The sequence below is a fragment of the Brachyistius frenatus genome, unplaced genomic scaffold, assembly GCF_029030835.1.
Source record: "Brachyistius frenatus isolate BFR_SWC_R1_liver_20210118 unplaced genomic scaffold, ASM2903083v1 Contig_196, whole genome shotgun sequence".
In the NCBI taxonomy this organism is placed as follows: Eukaryota; Metazoa; Chordata; class Actinopteri; family Embiotocidae; genus Brachyistius; species Brachyistius frenatus.
The window spans coordinates 417,257-438,004 of NW_027210795.1; the positions used below are offsets into that span (position 1 = coordinate 417,257).

At 46.6% G+C, this 20,748-nt stretch overlaps 1 protein-coding gene across 1 annotated transcript in view; it reads right to left on the reverse strand.

Annotated features, from left to right (window-relative positions):
• The window catches only part of crim1 (cysteine rich transmembrane BMP regulator 1 (chordin-like)), a 31,439-nt gene extending 17,084 nt beyond the window's left edge, over window positions 1–14,355 (reverse strand). The window contains exons 1-4 of the mRNA XM_069718694.1: window positions 13,679–14,355; window positions 9,558–9,719; window positions 9,150–9,323; window positions 2,055–2,297 (exon numbers count right to left, since the gene is read on the reverse strand). Coding sequence (XP_069574795.1) covers window positions 2,055–2,297; window positions 9,150–9,323; window positions 9,558–9,719; window positions 13,679–13,976 — 877 coding nt within the window. The 5' untranslated portion in view covers window positions 13,977–14,355. The remainder of the gene's footprint in view (window positions 1–2,054; window positions 2,298–9,149; window positions 9,324–9,557; window positions 9,720–13,678) is intronic.
• Window positions 14,356–20,748: the final 6,393 nt, after the last annotated feature.

Sequence of the window (20,748 nt, forward strand, 5' to 3'; positions counted from 1 at the left end):
ACTCTAATACAAAGCAGGTGCGCCAGCTGAGTTGAAAGCCGAGTGGGGATTTGGAGATCTTTTATTCTCTTCTTTGCCATTTTTCGGCCTAGTTCTCCTCTCTCACTCGGTATTCCCGACGACCCGACCCGCTTTGCGTGCAGCAAAACCAAGCAGAGAAAATGCAATAAGCATTTTAGCTGGGCAAAGTCAAAAGGCCAGGCGACGGGTTTTTAACGCTCACAGAAGCAATAGGAAGTCACATGAGGCGATGCTCACATGTTATTTCCGCAGTTTGTTAATGGTAATCCCTAAAACAACTTGCAGCACTGAGTCTAAATTCCAGTCATGCTTTGTAGGGTTCAGTCATCTCTAAATTGAGGTGAGAATTGGATGTAGAGATGGATCAAAATTGACCCCGAGCCTGCCTGAATCATTTATAATGGACCGTCATTCTGCTGCCTCTGGTAGTTTACAGGCATATAAAGCAAAACTACAGTGAGAAATATAAATTTCACTCGTCACCAACACGCCCACTTACCAAACTTGGAGAACGTGGCTGTTGTTGGCTGCATGTTTATAACGGAGTCAAGCTGAGCTCCCTGAGAACCATTAGTGTGGTGATCTCAGCCTTATTGCTTAACACGTAAATCTCCACAGAACATGTGCGGTCCGGAGCCTACTCTGCGTTTACGGCTGACTACGGGGGGGCCTTATGCAGAATATGTGCAAGCTAATGAGTTGATAAACAGAAGACCGCAGTTGAACAGCATCCGAACGGATCAACTGTGACATCATATGACATCAGGTCAGGATGCTGCCAGGTTTCCTCTGCCACACAGACACAGCCGTCCTTCAGCCAATAGTGGAGCAGAGTCCGTCGACGACGGAGTCCAAAACACACAGGTGGAGCTTATTGTCCCCGCACACACTGACCCTGACTAAATATCAGCCCCAGCCAAGTGGGCAATGGAAACAAGTTAATCAGTCCAAGCCCAACGCAGAGAGACAATACAGGGCGTGTTAAAATGTGTTCCATGAGAGGGTAGGTATGGTATTTGAAAGCAGCTTAGACTTTATAAGATGCTGTATTCTGTCTATGCTGTGAAGTGCTGGGACGTTGACGAGGGGGCCCAGTGCGTGTCCTTGTCCATGTCCCTGTCTGCGGAGCTTTCTGACACGGCACGCAGTCATGCAGGTCTAACCGACAGTAGGGGCAGCACAAAAGGCATCAAGCCCCAGGCCCAAAGAGCAGCAGACACTTGTTATCAAAACACTGATCCCATGGCCCCCACGGCCGCCATTCAGCCCCCGCCGGCCTGCCGGACTCGATTACTCTCCCCACTGGCAGACTGGAGCACATAAAAAGCATTCCCATCAATGAACTGTTGAACCTTTTCCCTTTGGACGTGTGACCAGACAGGAACCCTTTGACACTGCACTTCTGTTGAGCAAATTCGTAGCCTAAGCACTTTTCTGGTCACTGGGCTTGTTAAGTCCATTAATTCCGGGACACGGCACTCATTTATACATGTGGAGGGGCCAGAATGGGAATTTGTTCTGTTGGTAAAACAGCGAATATTTGTTGGGAGCGCAGAGTAAACAGACCAATACCACAGGTCCCCTCCCTGCCTTCCTGACTCTCCTCGTTGCCTCTGCACCCTGACAGGCGCGCAGATCTTTTTATGCTTCACGTTCCCTGTATTTCCTCTATCTCGTTTTCACCAGGTGAGAAAATGGTGCACCAACATATTTTCGACCAGCCGTCTGCTTTAAAAGGCCCATTAAATTAAATATCCCTTTTGGCATTAGAAATATTTATGGGTAGAATACTGAAAAAAAAAAAAGTCTTTGAACCCTGAGAGGCATTAGTCCAGTCTGATAAAAAAGCAACAGTAATTATCCAATCAGCAACTTTCCTTTTTCCTCTGGACATTTGGTCAGCAGGAAGGAAAGCTTTACTCGGAGGAAAATAATTGCCTCCTCAAAGACGATAAATCTCACACCAACTGTGCAATTGCCGTTCCTCGTGGGAGAGCAATCAAAGTGTGTTGTGTGCCGCTCAGCGCGATCACCTTTTTGGCACACAAAGACATCGCAGCAGTCTCCTGGCCGACCGCTGGCCTGGCTGAGTGCGACGGGGTGCTGTCCGCTCGGACACTGGGGCCTGTGGCAGGCGCGGAGGTCGCAAGTGCACTGAGGTGGGATGGACGGGCAGCAGCCAGCAGGGGGCGTGTAACTCTTGGTCAGGACTGAACCTTTGGGGCAGGAAGGCACCTGCAGGGTGGGACATGTGACCCCAGCACACCTCAGCTCCTCTGTAGAAAAAAGGAAAACAACACAGACATGGATACATGTTAAGATGCAGCGTACAAATAAATGCAAACAAAATCACAGCTCAGGCCTCTTTTTAATTTTTCCTTCTTCCTTTGGGTTTTCCTGTGTGTGTGTGTGTGTGTGTGTGTGTGTGTGTGTGTGTGTGTGTGTGTGTGTGTGTGTGTGTGTGTGTGTGTGTGGGCTGCCTCCTCATAGTGTCAGTTGAGCCACTTGGGAACTGTGCTACTCGTGTTACGGACTAAAGGCCGAGTTCACCAAGTCACCAGATCCCCACTTCGGTGCGTGACTGCTTTGCCGCATCCTGTCAGAAGAAGTGAGAGCGCGGCTCTCTCGACACGACAAGGCTCTCTGCATATCTTGTCTACGGCCCGTCTGATCCCACTCGGCCCGGCTCGACGGGCTCGCAATCCAAACAGCCCCTCACGCTCTAAAACTAGTCATTAATAGCAGCCAACCTTCAACAGAGCTTTTCTTCTTGCCAGTCGAGAATCTCCCCTCCACTTAGCATACCGGGACGTGTTTGTCTATTCATCTGCCAGAGCCAGCATAATAGCTCCGATACCCCTTGTTAGGGAGGGAAGAGGTGCAGGGGTTCTGGTAATCTGGGCAAGAGGCTTAGGGGTGTATTTTGGAGCCTGTTCAGGAAAAGAAAAGTGGAGCGCCCCTCTTTACAGATATTGTACGAGAACAGTAGCTTCCATACAAAGATTGGATTACTCAAACTAAAGGGACATGTTTATTTTGGTTTTCAGTGTCACTGTAATGTATACAGGACAGGCAGTGGGGAGATTTTGTGGAAAGCAGACTCACGTCCTGACCTGTCAATCACTAAGTCATTCCCCAGATCCCCTGATGAGAGCACAGCAGATACACACTTTGCAACAAGAAAGTCAAGAAGAGTGGAAAGACGGCACTAACTAGTGCATGAATGATGGATGAGAACGAAGAGCATCTGGTAATTGCACATAATTCAAAATCACACAGATGTAAAGGAGAAAATGTGTCAACCAATGGCTGCCTTATAAGAAAGAGGATTGTGTTATATCTGTGAGACATACTTGACAATCTTTGCATACATCTGGTTTTTGAGGAGAAGGAATGATACAGGCTGAGGTTGCGTAACAGGACTTGGGGTTTTGGTAATGTTTCCAGGGGCCGAGTTCTGTTGATGGTCTTCCCAGACGGGCTCCACAGCGCAACACGAGTCTCTCGGAGGATGTGCCTCATCCCTGACATTTGAAGACCAGTAAACGGATCCCTCCTGAGTTTTCGCCACCAGATGGATAAACTGAATCGGTGAGCAGTTCAGGGTCCAGACGTCTCATGCCCTGATAATGGTTCTGGTCTGCCAGCCCTCAACTCCAGAACCAGACCTACAAATCCTACTGTAGATTCTCATCTATTCCAGTTTTGAAAGATGAATTCTCTGCACTCGCCTGAAGCTCTGCGGGTAAGTAGCTGTTTGATGTCTGCCTGGCCCAGAATAAACATGGAGGAGAGGGGCCCGAAGACTGGGACTGCTGTATTTCGGTGGGTGGGAGTAACATAACTGACAGATGAAATTGAGGATAAGGGAAACATTGATTTCTTTTCTGGCTCCACATAAATATAGCAGGAGTGTGAGGTATCTGTACTGTACTGTTTACTCAAGCAACCTGGGAACAGTGAGGACCGCCACAAAGCTCTCATTGATAAAACGTTGTAGCTGAATAGTGTCATAGAAAATGGGGGGAAAACCCCTGAATTAAGGGAGCCTACAACCCTTTTAACGGTTTTTGGCCTAATTCCTGTGCTGGAGTTAAATAAACTTCAGTTGGAAGTGCTGATTGGCAAATGTTTTACATCCAATCAAGTCTAACGCAGTCTGACGCTGCTCAGTTAGAGACTGGTTTTGCATATGAAAACCCCCGAGCTTTTTAAAGCCACAGAAAATGCCCTGGGACAATCTTGCACAAGGTTCTGCCCTGAAAAACACTTTCTGTGTATTGTATGTGCCCCGGAGAAGGCTGATTACTCTTTCAGTCGTGATAATGGCCGGGGTTAGAGTGCGCTGGGAAAAGCAGCTGGCAGACATACCATTGTCATTCAAATGAATAGAATTGTATCCATCTGTGGAAATGGTCCAAGTCTTGCAAGTCCAATTAATAAAAATTTTAGGCGGCACAATTATAAGCACAATAGGCTGACAGAGGAAACGAGGAAAAAGTCAGCAGCAAATGGAGTTTTATCCTGTGCTGTTTGTGTTCTGTCGCTTAGCGTAAATGGCTGTAATTAGTGAGTCAGCTACCACAAAACCAATCTTCGTATCACAATGATGGCCATACTCCAGCCTGCATGAACACAAAAGCCATGATTTGGTATGCTTGATGAATTCTCTGCAGATTAGGCAACATGTGCTCTTTTACAACTGTAACGATAGCAAAGAATGGAAAACCTCTGACCGCAATGTCCAACCTGCAGAATTACACACACACACACACACACACACACACACACACACACACACACACACACACACACACACACACACACAGATACCTGATGCTCGTCTGGAAACGGTGAGATGTGGAAATTGCCTCATTACCACAGAATCGTCTCTTTTGTAAACAATGCGTATTTCTGGCATCTCTGCAGCTCATTGAAGAAAGAAAAATCCTCCTTTCTAAATGGTTTTTTTCTTCCCTTGCAGCCCGGGTACAAGGAGTGCAGTCTTCCCCCAAACCAGCGTGGCCCGACCAGGCAGAGGAGGCTGTGTTGACAGCCTGAGTTTACTCATGGAAAAAGCGCACAATGTGAGTTCTGTTCACCGACTGACTTTGGACACAAGTCAGCAGAGAACAAAGCTGTCTCAGTCCAGCTGCCCTCCGTGGGTTTCTGGTCTGTCCTCAGGTTTTATAAAGTTGCTGCGCAAAGGGACACATCAGGGCCGTCTCTCACGTAAAGCTGTGGTGGCCTGGCCCAGCGCCCACCAGCAGTTACAGCTGAGAGTCGCGCATTGTTCACCGTGTGTGAGTATATGTGTGAGGACCGAGGAGCAGGTCTGGCTGGGGGTCCGGCCCAAAAGGCAGAAACGGGGTCGCCAGGTAGAAAACACTCGCTGGGAGTTTCGCACCACGGGCAGAAGCTCGAGGCGGCTGCAGGCCGGCATGCAGCGCTGCATCTGCTGCCTGCACGTCTGCTTCTCTGGTGATCTCGGTGTCCCGAGTAGCACCGCGGCAGCTCTGAGTGAGTGTGTCTGGGTGAGGTAATGACAACGTGCACGTGTAGGTGAACATTTGCACATTGATGTGTTTGTGTATGTTCGTGTGTGCGTCGAGAGGGTACGTAGCATGTGTACATTCCTTTGAAACTGACCCTTTCCTTGACGTCAGATTAGACAGAATTAGAACAATGACATAAAAACTTTCCCTCAGACAGAGGTGTGCCACCATGTATGGTCTATTGCTCTATCTGGAAAAAGATTCATATAAAAAGGCTGTGCTCCAGGATGCTGTTTCTGAAACACTGGAAAACCAAACAGTCCAGTTGTCCCTCGGACTCAGCTCTCATTTGATGTAAATGTAGAAAACAAGTTTACGGGAGACCTGGGCGTAGTCAGCTCTTCAATACATTGAGGGAGAGGCAGTTGAGTCATGCATGTATGGATATTGGTCATAGGAAAGTTTTCCCTTTTGGAGAAAAAGGAAAAAGAATGACGCTGGAAGAAACGAGCCTGGGAACATCAGGAGCTGGCTTCTTCTGCAGTTACGGTGTCTTTGATTTGTTGATGGTTACGGTCGAGTCAATGAGCTGAGGTTTCAGGCCTAGATTTAGTGAATGATGTGGGGGTTAGAGATGGACCTGCAGGAATGGTCTGAGATTTCATCTGTGTGTTTTGGCTTTTCCCGCTGGCCCAATGCTGCCTGCTTTGGTTAGAGGCTGACCAAGACTAGTGAGCGGGTTGACAGCAAGCCCAACATGCCTTTGAGGAAAGTTCTTTGTCCCAATAGCCACACAGGAGTTTTGTTTCCTCTTTGAAATCACTCTCTACGCACATATAAGAATGCACGCACTGGGGAAACGAGCAGCTTGGAGGGTACAGCGAGGCCACAGCTTCCGCAGACGGCACACAAACACTCAGCACGGAGACGTCTCGTGCCCCTGCCAGCCGGTGGCGGTCTGGCTCGGCCAGTAATAGCCCTGCCACAAAGAGGCTGCAGCCAAGCAGAACTAACAGTGCTTTCACAGGGGCAGAGAGAGGCAGGCCGGAGGTGGCATAGGTGGGCACGTAGACTTCTGAGAGCAAGGCTAGTTTGTGCCTGGCATCACAGTGGGCACTGCTTCTAAGTCGGCCGAACCCCTTGTGAATTACCACATGCCTGTGAGGCAGAGATTTTAGTTGGTTCCCATTAGAAGCCATGAAAGGAAGTAAAGAGAAAGTCTCGACTGCTTCAGCATGGCTTACATTAAGTTAGCATGAAGTGATACCAGTGGCATGAATCACCTAAACACTTGGAAATTGCGCGGACTGCTGTTGCGTGTTCCTGTCAGTGAGCAACGGCAGGGGAATTCCTCTAAAATAACAGTTAGGGGCCTTATCATGAATGAAATATGTAAACCATCCTAGAAAAAATGTTAATTTACCAAACACCACCCTACCACGACCCTGGGGCCTGGACACAAATACTTCAACAAAATCATTAGTCTCCGTTGTGATTTCCTATCTCCTCCCTCACTTATCACATCCACTTTCCTCCCAGACTTGTGGGTAACATGTCTGACGCACCCTGTTGATGCTAAATCAGTATTTATTTACAACAGCAGAGATCAGGATCCAACTAAAACTACAAGGTGCATCATGAGGTGATCCAACATCAACAACAGCGAAGCAGAGAAGACGTTGAGTTTCAGCAGATCACGGGGAGTCACAGCAGGGTGACGAACCAACAAGACCACTGGGTGAGTCAGAGGAAAAGTCGAAAGACAGCCGGGACAAACCACAACCGTGTGAATTTACAGGTCCGAAGAAGTGAAGTTCTGTCTGATGTCAGAAAACAGGTTTTCTTGAAGTGTCGGGACACAAGATCTGTGCGATCAGCGCAGCTCTCTTGCCGTGAGAACATGTTTGTTTACGGGCTACACTTGCCGTCACCCTCTAATAACCGCTTGTGTCTGAAGACAACCAGGGGTTGATGGACACGGTCGCCACGGAGACCAGTAGGACTAAGCAAATAGGATTCTAACCAGAGTCCCCGTCTGGGCGCAAAGGAAACGCCTGTTGATTGACAGACAAAGAAAAAAAATGTCGACATTGAGACAAACAATATAATTATCACGCACAGACACAGATGCTCTCATATGTAGACTCGTTGCAAACATGTGGTGATGTATGCATTAAATGCGTGTATGTATGCATTGCTCTCCTTGCACATATGTTCTTTAAGACAGGCACACATCCCGGTCTCTTACTTAATGAGGGGCCATCAGATGGGTGTGTGTGTGTGTTGCGGTGAGAACTCATAAGCTGCTGAGAAATGTTGTTTACAGTTTTCTCTGGTGTGAGTTTAAGCTGTCGTCCGCTGGCCTCAGGCTTTGAGATGAGTTACAAAGCAGAGAAGACAAACGGTCTATCTTTCAGCGCGAGACTCGACTTGATGATACGTTTAAACAATATCATGTTTGATGAACACGCTTCCTGTGGGATCTTCTGCATAAATGGCTCAAGACAAGCATCACACAGCTGTATTGTAGATGCTCGGTAATAACCTCGCTGTTAGACGCAGACTAAATAAACTCAAATATGTCTCCGTTGCTTGTTGCCAGAGTATTGCCTATATAAACAGCCGTTCTTTGTCGGAAATGTCAGCAATGTAGCAAAGAAAGTGAGAGCCATTAGGCTCATAGGAGAGCAACATAAAAAAAACAACTAAAGAACACAGGCAGTCACAGTCACATGCTTTGGACTGAATCTGTTCACTGTAGCACCGATCTATTATTCTTCAGGTTCCAGTAAGACTTTCCAGTTTTCTGGCTTTGAAAAGCGTGCCGAGTAAGTGGAGCTCTACACAACAGATGCAGCAGTTCAGTCAGTGGCAGTCTCGTCCTATTTTGAAAGTGTCCATCAGGAGGCAGCCACCACTTAGCGCCTGCCTATCTACCAGACACCTCACAATCCAAATGAGGAAACTACACTCGCTCTGCCAATAACGTTTTTCACTTCGAAGTGTCAATCAGAGAGACTGCTAAGAGCGGAGGTAAACACACATTCTTGTCATCTTCATTCAAAGGATTCTCCTTTTCACCTTCGAGCACAGGGGAACCATTCATGCTGCACTCTATTCACTTTCACCTTAAGGACTCTGTCCTGCGCCCGAGGATCTCCACCACCCCATGTTTCCATCGTTAGTCTTGGCAATTCCTTCTTTGTTTTAAAAAAAAAAAGTAGACTCTGGTTCTGCTTCTGTCGGTCAGATTCACACCATCTCTCTTTCCCTATAGTTTTCTTGGCATTTACTCTTGATCTGTTTCTTTTCCTCCTCCAACTCTAATTTTACCGCTCTCTGCACACCACTATTGGAGGTGCTGTGCATGACGCTAGTCTGGGACGTGATAGGTGACATGATGTATTCCAGTAGAAAAGGTACAAAAGATGAACTGTACTATCAAACACGTGATTTTTAATGTTTGAGCCTTAAAGTGCATTTTACTGTATATTAACGCCTACATTAGGCATGTAGAAACATTATATTCTGTAATGTAAATGTAGAGTCTATTTTAAAAGGCGCTAAATAGTCTGAGCTGAGTAGAGCTACTGTGTGCTTGTCAGTTCCAGTTGCAGGTCATCTGAAGGTTACCTGCGGCTTCCTGGCACTGGCTGCGGTTGATGTAGGCGAAGTGGTGGTGGCAGCTCTGTGACTCGCACACGCAGCCCTCGGCGGTCAGGTTACACCCCGAGAACATGCACGCCGGGTTGGACGGTCCCACGTACTTCTCTCTGTGTCTCTCCCGGTGCTCGTGTCTCCGACCGTCTGAAATCCAACCGTGGACACGCCGCCGTCATCGATGAGTCACAGATAACGGTGAGTGTGGAACCACAACACAAAGCCTCAGCATGCGTGTCATCACTATGATATGCAAGTAGCATTAGTTCCCTCGGGAGCCACATCTGTTATGGATTAGCTTCTGTCAATGGTTAGCATTATTCCCTCTTACTCACACTCTGTGCCCATGTGTGCGTACATAGATGGAAAGAGTGGGCTCACCTGACTTGCTGGACTTCATGCAGGTTTCTTGGTCTGTGTAGGTAAAAGAGCCCAGGCAGGAGTGACGGGCGTCACACACACACTGACCTCCTGCTCTATCGCAGCCGGTCATCAGCGGACAGCGCTCATCCACGAGACCTGCCTCTGGGTGGTCGGATAGCACTGTGGGGGACAGCAGTGGGAACGGACCACGTTAGGATACAAAAAGAAACTGCAAATCTCACTCGGACTCCGTTTTAACAATTTAAATGGGGTACAAAAAAAACATCACTGGACCGAGTTAAAGGTCAATTATAATCAAGGGAGAAATATTGCCAGAAACGGAGATTTGTTTCCTGATTTTGCAGAAAGGTTAACCAGCTTACAGCCTCTGTTGCAACACATTACGTTGGCATGACCAGTACTGAAGTGACCAGTGTATTTCTGGCCTGCCATCCCTCCTCCCTCTTCATTGTGCCACACTACTTCAGCTACTGAGCCCATTTGTTTGCTTTTGTTCCACAGCATGGGGCCCTCCCAGGGTTTCCATCTCTGCTGGCTGCTGCAACGCCTCTTCTGTACCAAAGCCACTTACGCCATACCCACATATTGTTCTTTCTCCTAGTGAGCCTTCCCCCCTCCTCCCCCCCTCTCCCCGAAGATGGCACTCCGAGGCTTAGCCCGACTTGGATGGAACTTTACGATAGGAAGGAATGTACGAGGGAGTAAAGTGTCACGTTAGAGCCGTGTGAGCCGAGTCTCCACCACGACCATGGGATTTGAAGGGCCCCAACATTACCCGTAGTTTTCCTTTCACAATCATGCGTGGATAAACACACACGTATACCCACAAATTACCCTCCTTCATAGCTGTCCAAGGGCAATAAGACTGGCAGCAGAGTAAACAGGATGAGACAAACTGTAACACAGAGTAACCCCTTCCCAAGCATCTAGCTCCCAGGCCTCAAATCAACAGCACAGAAGTGTGATTGAAGCTTATCATAATACTCTGGCTTTCTTCTCCAAACAACTAGAACAATGCACCAGAGGAAAAGGTGTTAAAGGTTTAACTATCCAACATAAACAATATAGTGTATCTACCTGACTACTGTTGCAATCCTACCTGAAATAAAGTGTACAGTGATAATCCCACAGTCGTAGAGGGTTAAAGGTCAGAGAAACATTAACGTGATGACCAAATGGAAAGAAATGAAACACCATGGCTTTGCTTTTCAATGCCTCAGATGAAACACATTAATTCGAAACATATCTCACAATGGGCCATCTCTGGTCGTGACCAAATTAACTGTAGAAGTGAATCAGTGTGACTTGAAAAGAAAACATCCTTCAAAATGCTTTCCATAAGTTAGAGTCGGTTGTGTCTAGGACTTCTTGGCGATGGACGGTGCTCTACAGTAAACACCAGCCAGTAGACGCAATGAAGGTAATATTACCTTAAACCTGAGCCAGGCGGCTCTGTTAATAGTTCTCCCAGACGGCCACTGGGCTGGCACAGCACAGGCAGCCTTTTCTATAAACCACACCGAAACCTTCCCTGTGATTTCCTTTCACCTTAAAATGATCCTCACCTCCACATTTTTTTCCATCCTGAGGCTTTCCTGTGCCTGGGAGGGTATTTTCATTTGAGATGGTGGTAGCGCCTGTCTGTGTTGGGTGCTAAATCTGGCATGAAGAAAAGGAGGTAGGAGTCAAAACAATCAATGAAAGGCTGGACACTGAAGACATTGTCTCATCAACTAATTTTAGCTTGAACCCAGTGAGCGCAGTTTGTTCTCGGCTGGTCTGTCTCAGTCTGGTACCCTAGTCTGTTCTGGTCGAGCCTGGTTATCTATTATCTGCCTTGGCATGACTCTGGCCAAAGTCTATGGCTGCATCCCAGGGGGATTCCTCTCTCAGCCACTGAGACTGCTTGTCTTGGCATCCAGAGCCAGGATGGGAAAGCTGACCTCTAGAGGCCCTGTGGCTGATAGCGAGCTAAAAAGGAAGTCTTTGAAACGTTAGATAATACCAGAGGAAGGGAGCAGTAGTAGAAGGCATGTGAAGGATTGCAGTGGACATAGCGTCCCTGTAAGACAAGCATGCAGTTACATGTTATGTTAAGTGTCTCCGGAGCTTGAAGAAACTCGCCACGGGAGGACGGACGGAGGAAAACAGCAAGGGCATGAAAACCAAACTTTTTATCTACGACTGATTTCACCTGACTGACAGGTTGAGATGTCAATAGCATAAGCCAGAGCAGAACAGGTGCCTGTATACTCACAAGGTGCTATATCTCATTCACTTTTCAAGATGTTTTGGTTCAGCTTCAGTGAGAAATGCCAATTTAGAAAAACTAATTCCAATAACTAATAATGTTTTTGGTACGCTGCTACCATTTCTTTGGGTCCATACGCCCTCAAAAGTTGTGATATTTACAGGCAACAAAGCTTGGAATGAAACACCTCCCCACGAAGATGAAATTGCAGCACATTTCCAGCTCTTTTGAAATACCAGTATCTCGCATAACAACTTCAGGTCTGGAAAACAGAAGTCCAATGACTACTGGACCTGAACATTAACACATTAAAGCCTGACTGATGACCAAGATATCCCTCTCACATAATGTGCCACATGTCACCTGCTGCATTATAATGTTGTTATATCTCCACACTTGCATATTGTGACCACCCAGAAAACCAAACTGTGAGCAGAAAAACAAAGGATCAGAAAGGCGGAAACATTTACCCCCCGCTCCTGATTGCAGGTCTAATCACTTTAAGACTCTTGGAGCTTGAGGAGGGAAATCTGGGATCAGCCTCCAGCAGCCTGCCTACCGTGGCCCCTGAAAACACACTGGGAGGTGTTGATTTACCCCCAACTAGAACCCTTTGGGAATTTGCGGCTACGTGTATACCTGTGTCTGATTTAGAGGTCAGCAGCACGCTCTGAGGCCCCCGGAGCCACAGGATCAGAAGCATGACTCAATCAGAGCAGCCATTAGGTCTCCCGCTCATTACAAAGATGTTAATTTGCAGAAGAGATGTCCACCAGACGCCCGCCTAACCTGTATAGGAGGCACAATCAGCAGCATTGTCTCCTGGGATAGCCCAGGGTTTGGAGACCCCTGCAAAATCCTTGTGGAGCCCTGACGTGGACCACCCCACAGAGGGATGATGGAAGGGCAGGTTTAGGAAATCCAGACATCCACTGAGCGCTGCACACTCTCCTGCAGTCCTGTCAGTCCTCTTCAATCATCCCAAAACAGGCTGGACAGAGTGCAGGTGAAGGAGCTGTGGGGGTCCCTCCACTGCTTATTTGGTCCTCAGGGGCTTTCTCCTTTCATTACTACTGAGAACCTCATCCCCTACCCCCCAACACACACACATTTCTTTAAAGAAAGTTCGGAAAGTTGGTCAGATTGTGCATAAAATGAGCACATCCACAGCAGCCCAGCTCTGTTGGCAGGAACAGTGGAGCACTGTGATTCACAGAATTGTAAATCAAAATCTGCTGGGGACTTTTGCAATCATGCTGTCAAACCATTAGAGCTCTGAGACATACACTCAAGCCAGCCGAGTAAACAATACAGTACACACAAGAAAATGGCAGCTTATTTCTGAAATTACAATTTATTCCAGTCTTAAAAATGCAATCATCATTATCGGTCACAACAAAGGTCATATTTAATGTGGCCCTCACACAGATTCTGTCATATCTCTTTTGTGTTATCTCTTAATTCACTGGTAAATGTGTCCTTGAGCTGTGAAGCGAAAAGAACAGGTCCTACTAGAGCTGAGACCTTGTGCCAAATCACTGCTGCCAGATGTATTGTCATGCCTCTGAACTGAAAGTGAATGAAGCTTTGAGGAGAAGAAAGAGCAGCTGAACATGACTCCTCTCTTGGCAGTCAAGAGTCCCTCAGACCTGGGGAGCAGCTCCAGGCAGCCAGCAACAAGGTAAAGACTAACAGTTATTGCAGTCAGGGCTTATTTGACATCTGAATAGTGATGCCTTCAAGAAAACTAAAAGAAGGGGATGGTTGCCTTTGGGCACCAGCATTTCTTTGAAGGACACTCGGCAACAGAATGAACACCTTTTCTCTACTCTCTGTGTCATATGGTTTAATCACGCGAGAGACTAACCTTTACAAACTCCAATTTCTGGGATCGTGGCAGCTCCGGTCTGGTTGACAGCGGCGCAGGTCAGCCCCAGGGCGCAGTAACCGTGCGCCCAGTCCCGGCCGCCGCAGGACTCCCACTCCAGCCGGGCGCAGTGATCACAGCATCCGCACGGATCTCTGGCCAAGGTTCGGCCACCCTCGCAGCCGTGCGAGGATTTGACTGGACATGTCCGGAGGTTACACGGCGTGCACTCATGAGCCGAGAGCGCCCGCACCAGAAAGAGGACATTCAACAACACAACGGAGCATTTGCCGAACATGTTTAAAAAAAAAAAAAAAAAAAAAAAACCTTCAGTAAGTTTTCCAGAGAAATGGTCCGCTTCTGTCAGATGATAAACCACATGAACTCTCCGCGATGTCCACCTCTAGGTGTATCTCCAAAGTTGCCAAGTCTTCCGTGAAGTTTTGGGACGAGTCTTCCCCTCGGGCGTGCTGTTTATCACACAGCAGCTCACTTCAGAAGCAAATGCACCACGAGGCACAAGTGTGCGCGGATGCGTCTTAAGTGGCAGCAATATCCAAAGACAAAGGTTCAATGTGAGCAGGTAGACGCGCGTCCCAAACGTCTCATCTGGGGAAATACACGTAGAAATCCAAGACCGAGGCTGTGGACGTCCACTGAGGCTTGCTGCTACTGACAGCCACACACAAAAACGCAATCTGAGTCCTAAATTGACATACAGGCACATAGAAATTAGCGGTGCACCCCTCCCCCTGACTGACACAGGCACCGACCAGTCACAAGGAACGAAAGGAGGGAGGATTTGAACTGATTTATCCCTGCCCCACAACTCGTCTCTGTGTTGCGCAATGATGCAACTTTGAATGTCTTGAATGCAAGTTCCATTTTGTGCTTCATATTTTGTCATTTGAAGAATTCATGTGCCGTGATTAGCCATTTGTCATTTTTAAAACGGATGCAGTTGTTAAATTACTTGAAATGTGTTCAAAGAAGAAATTACCTGAGGTGTTACTTTACTCCAATGTAAGCGAGAATGAGTCAATCTCCCATCCCTGCTTTAGTGTCATAAAGATAATAAATAAAGTAGCCATGGGTTTGATCACTCTGTGTTTCCCTAATGAAATAGGAGTAAAGTGTAGTGTAGCCTGTGTAATATCTTTGATTTTACAGACTGCATTAGGCTCTTTTCCCTTTATTTTGTTCTTTATCTCTAACAATGCAGCCATGAAGTCTGTCAAAGCCTCATAATTAAACATAGGAACCATTACGGAGCCATGTATCCCCTCACAGCTTTCCCTTCTGTGCGTGTTTGTGTGCTTACTTGTGCTTTTAGGTGGCTTTGGGAAGGTAAAAGGTCATCTGGTGTTTGTTGAAGCAGTGTTTATGTGCTTACATTGGCAGATGGATGGTCTCTATGTGTGTGGGCAGTGGGCACAGCTGGAGGCTGGTTGTGAAGGTGTCACAGACACTTGAGGCGCAGAAAAAGCAATCGTGTTGCCCCACTATTTTTTGCTTCACGAGCAAAGTGGACATTTTTCCCAGGGTGGAACGACAGTTTGTCTTCAGAACCAGTGATGCGATCTCTTATCCGGCTGACTGCCAAAACGTGTCGGGGTGGTAAAATACTGGAAACATTTCCTCTTGAAACACCAATCAAATGTCATCTGGGATGATTTCCCCCACAATGTCAACACACAACAGCACCTCCTTCATTTGCAACATCTGCCTGGAGCCACCCGCTCCAACACAAACACAACATCCAGGAAACCGGCCCCGTAGCACGCATAATCAGCCCCTTGCAACACAACTCGGCTCTTGTCCTCTGCTTCTCCCTCCACCCTCCCTTCTCCATCCCCTCCTTAAAGCTCTCGTCAAATGGGTCAGCCCACTGACCGCTGGCCAGACACCCATGCTGGCTGATGACAGATCAGACCAGGACCTTGGAGAGCCTCAGTTTCCATGCACTTGCCGAGATTGCGGTCCAGCAGCACTGACCTATTTGCCTGGGTGATGGGCTTTCAAATAGTGCCAGATGGCTACTTTCACAGGACTCTCGTTCTGCTATCATGGACCAGGGGTTTGTTTCTTTGGCCAGCTGAAAGGTCACCACCACACCTTCTGCTGCTCTTTCTATCTGTTTAGCAGTTTAGAGTGTACAAAAGCTCCAGAGGGTCGTAAAAGGGGCCTTTCTCTCTGAGTGGCAGCAATCAACAGCAGTGACTAAACCAAACTTGGATACACCCTTATTACACTCATTATTACAGTTTATGCCCTGTGTGAAATGGTGCATTAGTGTGGCATTTGGAAAACTTTCCCATTTTTATGTCCGACGTCAAACAGCCTCCATTTGTTTTTACCATCAAAGAAATGCCAAATTACATCCAAACACAGCTAATTAGATTTTGCTGAGTGCCGTGTTCTCTATAACCAGAGCACCATCTGCGACGCCATGTCCCTGGGAGCTGTATGGCATCGCATGCGAGTCTCTGAACAGAGCAAACGGGAAAAGGTGGGGCAGCGAAGGGCGTTTTGCAGAGCTTGAATAAGTGTAGTGTGTGTGTGTGTGCTAATGATGTCCTGAGTCACAGATCTCTGAGAAAGTACAGCAGCAGAGTCACCAGCTTCCCTCTCTCCTCCACCGCAGGCTCTGGTGTTATAACTGTGATGCAGGCTTCAAGAACACGGCTTTAGGTGACCCACTCCTTCGTGTCCCCATCAAGTGAGAGGTCAGGGTGGGTGATCTGTCCCGCAGATTAGATGACCTCTCCGTCTGCCTCGCGACCGTCCGCTGCAGCTGATTTACAGTCTGCTGCTGTGGAGGCGTCAGGCTGGTGGTGAGGAGGTGTTTCTGGGTACGCAGATGAGTGTGAATGATGGTTTAGAAATGAACTAACTGTGGCAGCAGCAACACAAGGCTGATGGTGACAAAGGGCCGAACGCGGAGTGTTGAATGCATGTCGAGTGGACAGCGTGCGGCACACCTGATTACAAGTCCTCAGGATGTGCGCCGGGATTTTCCCCCCCAAGTATCAGTGTATTGTGCTGGCTATCACTCTTGTTTAGCTTATCTCTGAGCACAGGGTGCTGGGCTGGACCGTACTTTAGTGATCTGGGCCGGGGGGTGGGGTGGTGCATAATGGCAATGCATACTGACAGTTGAAAGAGTTTCAAAGCAATTCAGAAATCTACTAAATAGCGGAAACATGGAGCATTTAGTTTGGAGGCTAAGCAACACAACATACACTAATGACCAGCCTGTTTCAAACTCGGAACAGATGAGATCATCTGTTTCTTATACTGGCAGTCAAAATAACTGAAACAAACCCTGAGATTCATGATAAAGAGGTGTGAACAAATGAAAACCTTTCAGAAAATCAGCCATAGGATTAACAGATGCAACATGTTGTTTTTTTTAACAGACAGCTGTACATGTCCTTATGGAACAGAAATCCTTACTTCTCTTTTCCATTACTGCCATCCAGAGAAATTCACAACTACTTATCCATGTTGTCCTCTTCGATTTCTATGGCCTCTATTTTCCGCTGTCATTGTCTCTTTCTCTTTCGCCTCCCTGCTGCCCCCAGTCTCTGTTTTCTGTTTCTCTGTGTGAGGTCTGGGCCAGTTGCTGTTTTTCTTGCGGGGACTATAATAATGTGTTTTGACACCATCAGGTCCCCTGCAGTCTTCTTCTCTCTGTCTCGCAACCTCCCCCGTCCCCCTCCCACCCAGAGCCATCACAACGGCGGAGTAGCAGCCCAGTGATACACAAGCACCGCTTCCCTCCTTCTTTCCTGCTTGAACTTTAAAAAGGTTCAGCGGGTTCAAATGGGCCCGAGGCTGAGGTAGGCTAGGTAGCTTTGTAGTCTGTGAAATTCTTGTTTTCCCTGAAAAGGACATAAATTTTGGCAGAAGCTTGGTCATATAGTGAGTAGTACATCACAAAAATGGACATGTAAATCACTGCTGTGTGTGTTATCTGGTGTATTAAATTTTAGTGGACAAGTGTCGAGGATGAACCCTTTAACCATCACGAATACTTGGAATGAGTCAACTTTTTTTTGGCCATGCTAGCTGGGTGGATCTAGAGAAGGTAATGTCAATTTGATTGTTGGTCCCTCCACTGCTGGGAAATGGTGTGAAATTTACTACTCATGTTGCCCAGAGGATGAAATCTACTGACTTCAATGCTCCTCTGACCTTTTCTCCACCAGCAGGTCAAAGCTTTGTATTGTTACAAGTTTAAATGGACTTGGATATACACCAAAGAGTATAATACACCCGTCCCGTGTGTTACATTTGGCCTAAGGTGGGCTTCGACACTAAAACCCACATGGTTTGGTTTAGGAAAAGAATGGATTAGGTCATTTTACTTAAGTAACATTTCGTACACCAAATAAGTTGTTTAACGTACACGAGTTAGATATGTGACATTATTTAAGTAACTTACTTACATTATTAGAAAGAATTCCACGTGAACTTTTACTTTCTCGTGGATTCAAACATCTCCTGGGTGAAAGTCCTGAGTTGGTTCCATCCAACCACCATCAACCTCCTCCTGAAGTGGACCTTCTCACACGGTACTTTGTCACATGACCATTTTCCGTACATGCGTGTTCTCGTCACACCTAGGTGGGGCCAAACCCAGCACTGGGTCATTTGGTGTTGATGCCAGACTGGATGTTCACGGTTCCTGGATATTCTACCTTCATGGCTTTGGTGATGATCCCCTCAAATTGCCTCTAGCGCCACCATGAAGTTGATATTTGTTATTTTGTGTGAAACGTCTTGACATTTTTTGATGGATTACCATGAAATTAGGGACCCGACATTCTTGTCCTCCCAAAGAAGAAATGTGCCGTAACAGCTGAAATATGATCCCTGAACTTTTTAAATAGCTCCGTCATCTGGCCAGAAAGTTTCAGTTTGTCCAATACTTTTGTTCTTGACCAAATACCTGCAATAGTACATGCATTCCCACCAACAACAGCACATTTACATTTGAAACAAAGACGGTAATCGCCAAACCTTGTAACTTCTAAACTTCAATCTGTTTTGCACTGTCACTGTGAGCATGTTGCCTTGCTGATGTTTAACTCCACGATGCATAAGTTTAGACTGAAAGTCTTAGAAACATACATCAGCCATAGATAAAGTCACAAAGTCTGAGTCGGTGTTACATGAGAAAAAGACTCTGCGACACATGTAGGCCGGCAGCAGTTTCTATTAACAACTAGAGCAACACCGTCTGAAAGAGCTGTAATGACACATGAGGTTTCTGGGTTCGATTGGCATCAACAGTCCTTATGACTCAGTCCCAGACCCTTCCTACAGTCATGGCTCAAATCCTCTGGCTCCAGATTATGCCCAGCTCTGGGCCTCTCGTTTTCCCTCCAACCCTTCCACCAGGAGATCCTGTGACCTTGCGGCCACCAGCTTGTTTGACAATTATAAGTGGCATACTTGCTCACCCCGGTCGTGCTCCAGTGGAACGTTAAGTGACCCTCTCAGAACTTTTAATCCGCAAATCTACGTGATGATGGTGAATTCCTCAGTGGATTGGAACTAAAGAACCCTTGTGCCCGATTCCCACAACACCTGCTTTCTTTTCATACATGAGATCATAGAGACAATTGCACTAGTGAGCCTCGAAAGGTCTACAGTTACAGTAAATGAGTAGAGGGCGAGGTTCTAACCCAGATTTTCTGCCCGGTCATATTGAGTCGATGTAGCTGCCGATCTTTGACGTGTAAATGATTTGAAACGGTCTTCTTTGCTCGTGTGTATAAGTTTTTATCATTAACATGTTTCTGTGGGCTTGAGGCGTAGTTTCTATGGCGTTATATTGTATTCCATCATTCCATCACAAATTAAATGATTTCCAAAGGGAAAGTTGGCTAATCTTCTCCTTCAGAGTTTGCTGTCCATTTGGGAGAAACATTTTTAAACAAATGTTCATCTTAAGACATAAGGACATATCTCACTTACCACGCATGCTAATTGCTCTACTGTCTTGCATGTGGCCTCTTTTTGATCGTAGGCCACCAACAAACTTTCTCCAGCCATGGGGGTCCTGAGCTCATTGCTCAAAATACAAAATATAGGAAAATCTTTTTTACTTTCCTGTCTTAAAGTTTCAGATCATGCAAGGAAAGAAAACTTTTTTTTTTTTCAAAAAATACAAACAAAATGCACAACGCCAGTGATTCTGTCTCTGAAAAAACAGCAGCTCCATCTCAAAATGATTTCCATGGCTGAATCTCAGAAATTGCATTCCCCATTTTATTAAAATCTTCAGATATCAAATGTTTCAGACTCTTAAAACCTCAAAGTGCATATTTTATTTCACCCGGTTAGTAATACAAACAAGTAAATTATGAACTGTTTTACTCACGAGGATATGAGCGAAGAGAAGTGTGTCTTCTGCAGCCATCTCATCAAATATTTACACATTATCCTAAAATAAATCTGCCCTGTTCATCGGGTTCAAATTAATCAAGCTGACGAGGCTCCTCATAAAATATAATCGACTCCGTTTCCTTGCTGTTTTTCACCTTGATCAAAACATGGTGAAACACAAACATTTCTGTGTACGTAGATGGTTGCAGCAGTGTCCGTGGGCTGTTGGGGGGATGGAGGGTGGGGTCGGGGGGTCCTCAGGTAAAGGTGCCAGATTTACAGACAGACCTCCAGCTGGCAGAGGAATGTCACAACCTGTGTTTCAGCTGTAAACTCATAATTACAGTGCCACTAACTCAAACACTGGGCTGAAACAACCACCTTGCGCATGGAAAATGATCACTGCTTAATGTTATGTCTGGGACACAGATTTACTCTTGTCTTTGAGGGGGGAAGGACAGGCGGCAGGAGCAAGAATGCCAGAAATGTGTGAGTTCTCTGACCTTTATGAAGGTGAAGCTACAAGTTGACATCATTAACATTGCCGGCATGTGCGTACTTGAAGGAAAGTACAGGTCAAATGAGAGGGAGAGTGAAAGGTATGCGCTGGTACAAAATACTTACGTGAATCCATAAACTTAGTCAGTAATACAAATTCTTTCAACTGTCAGTTC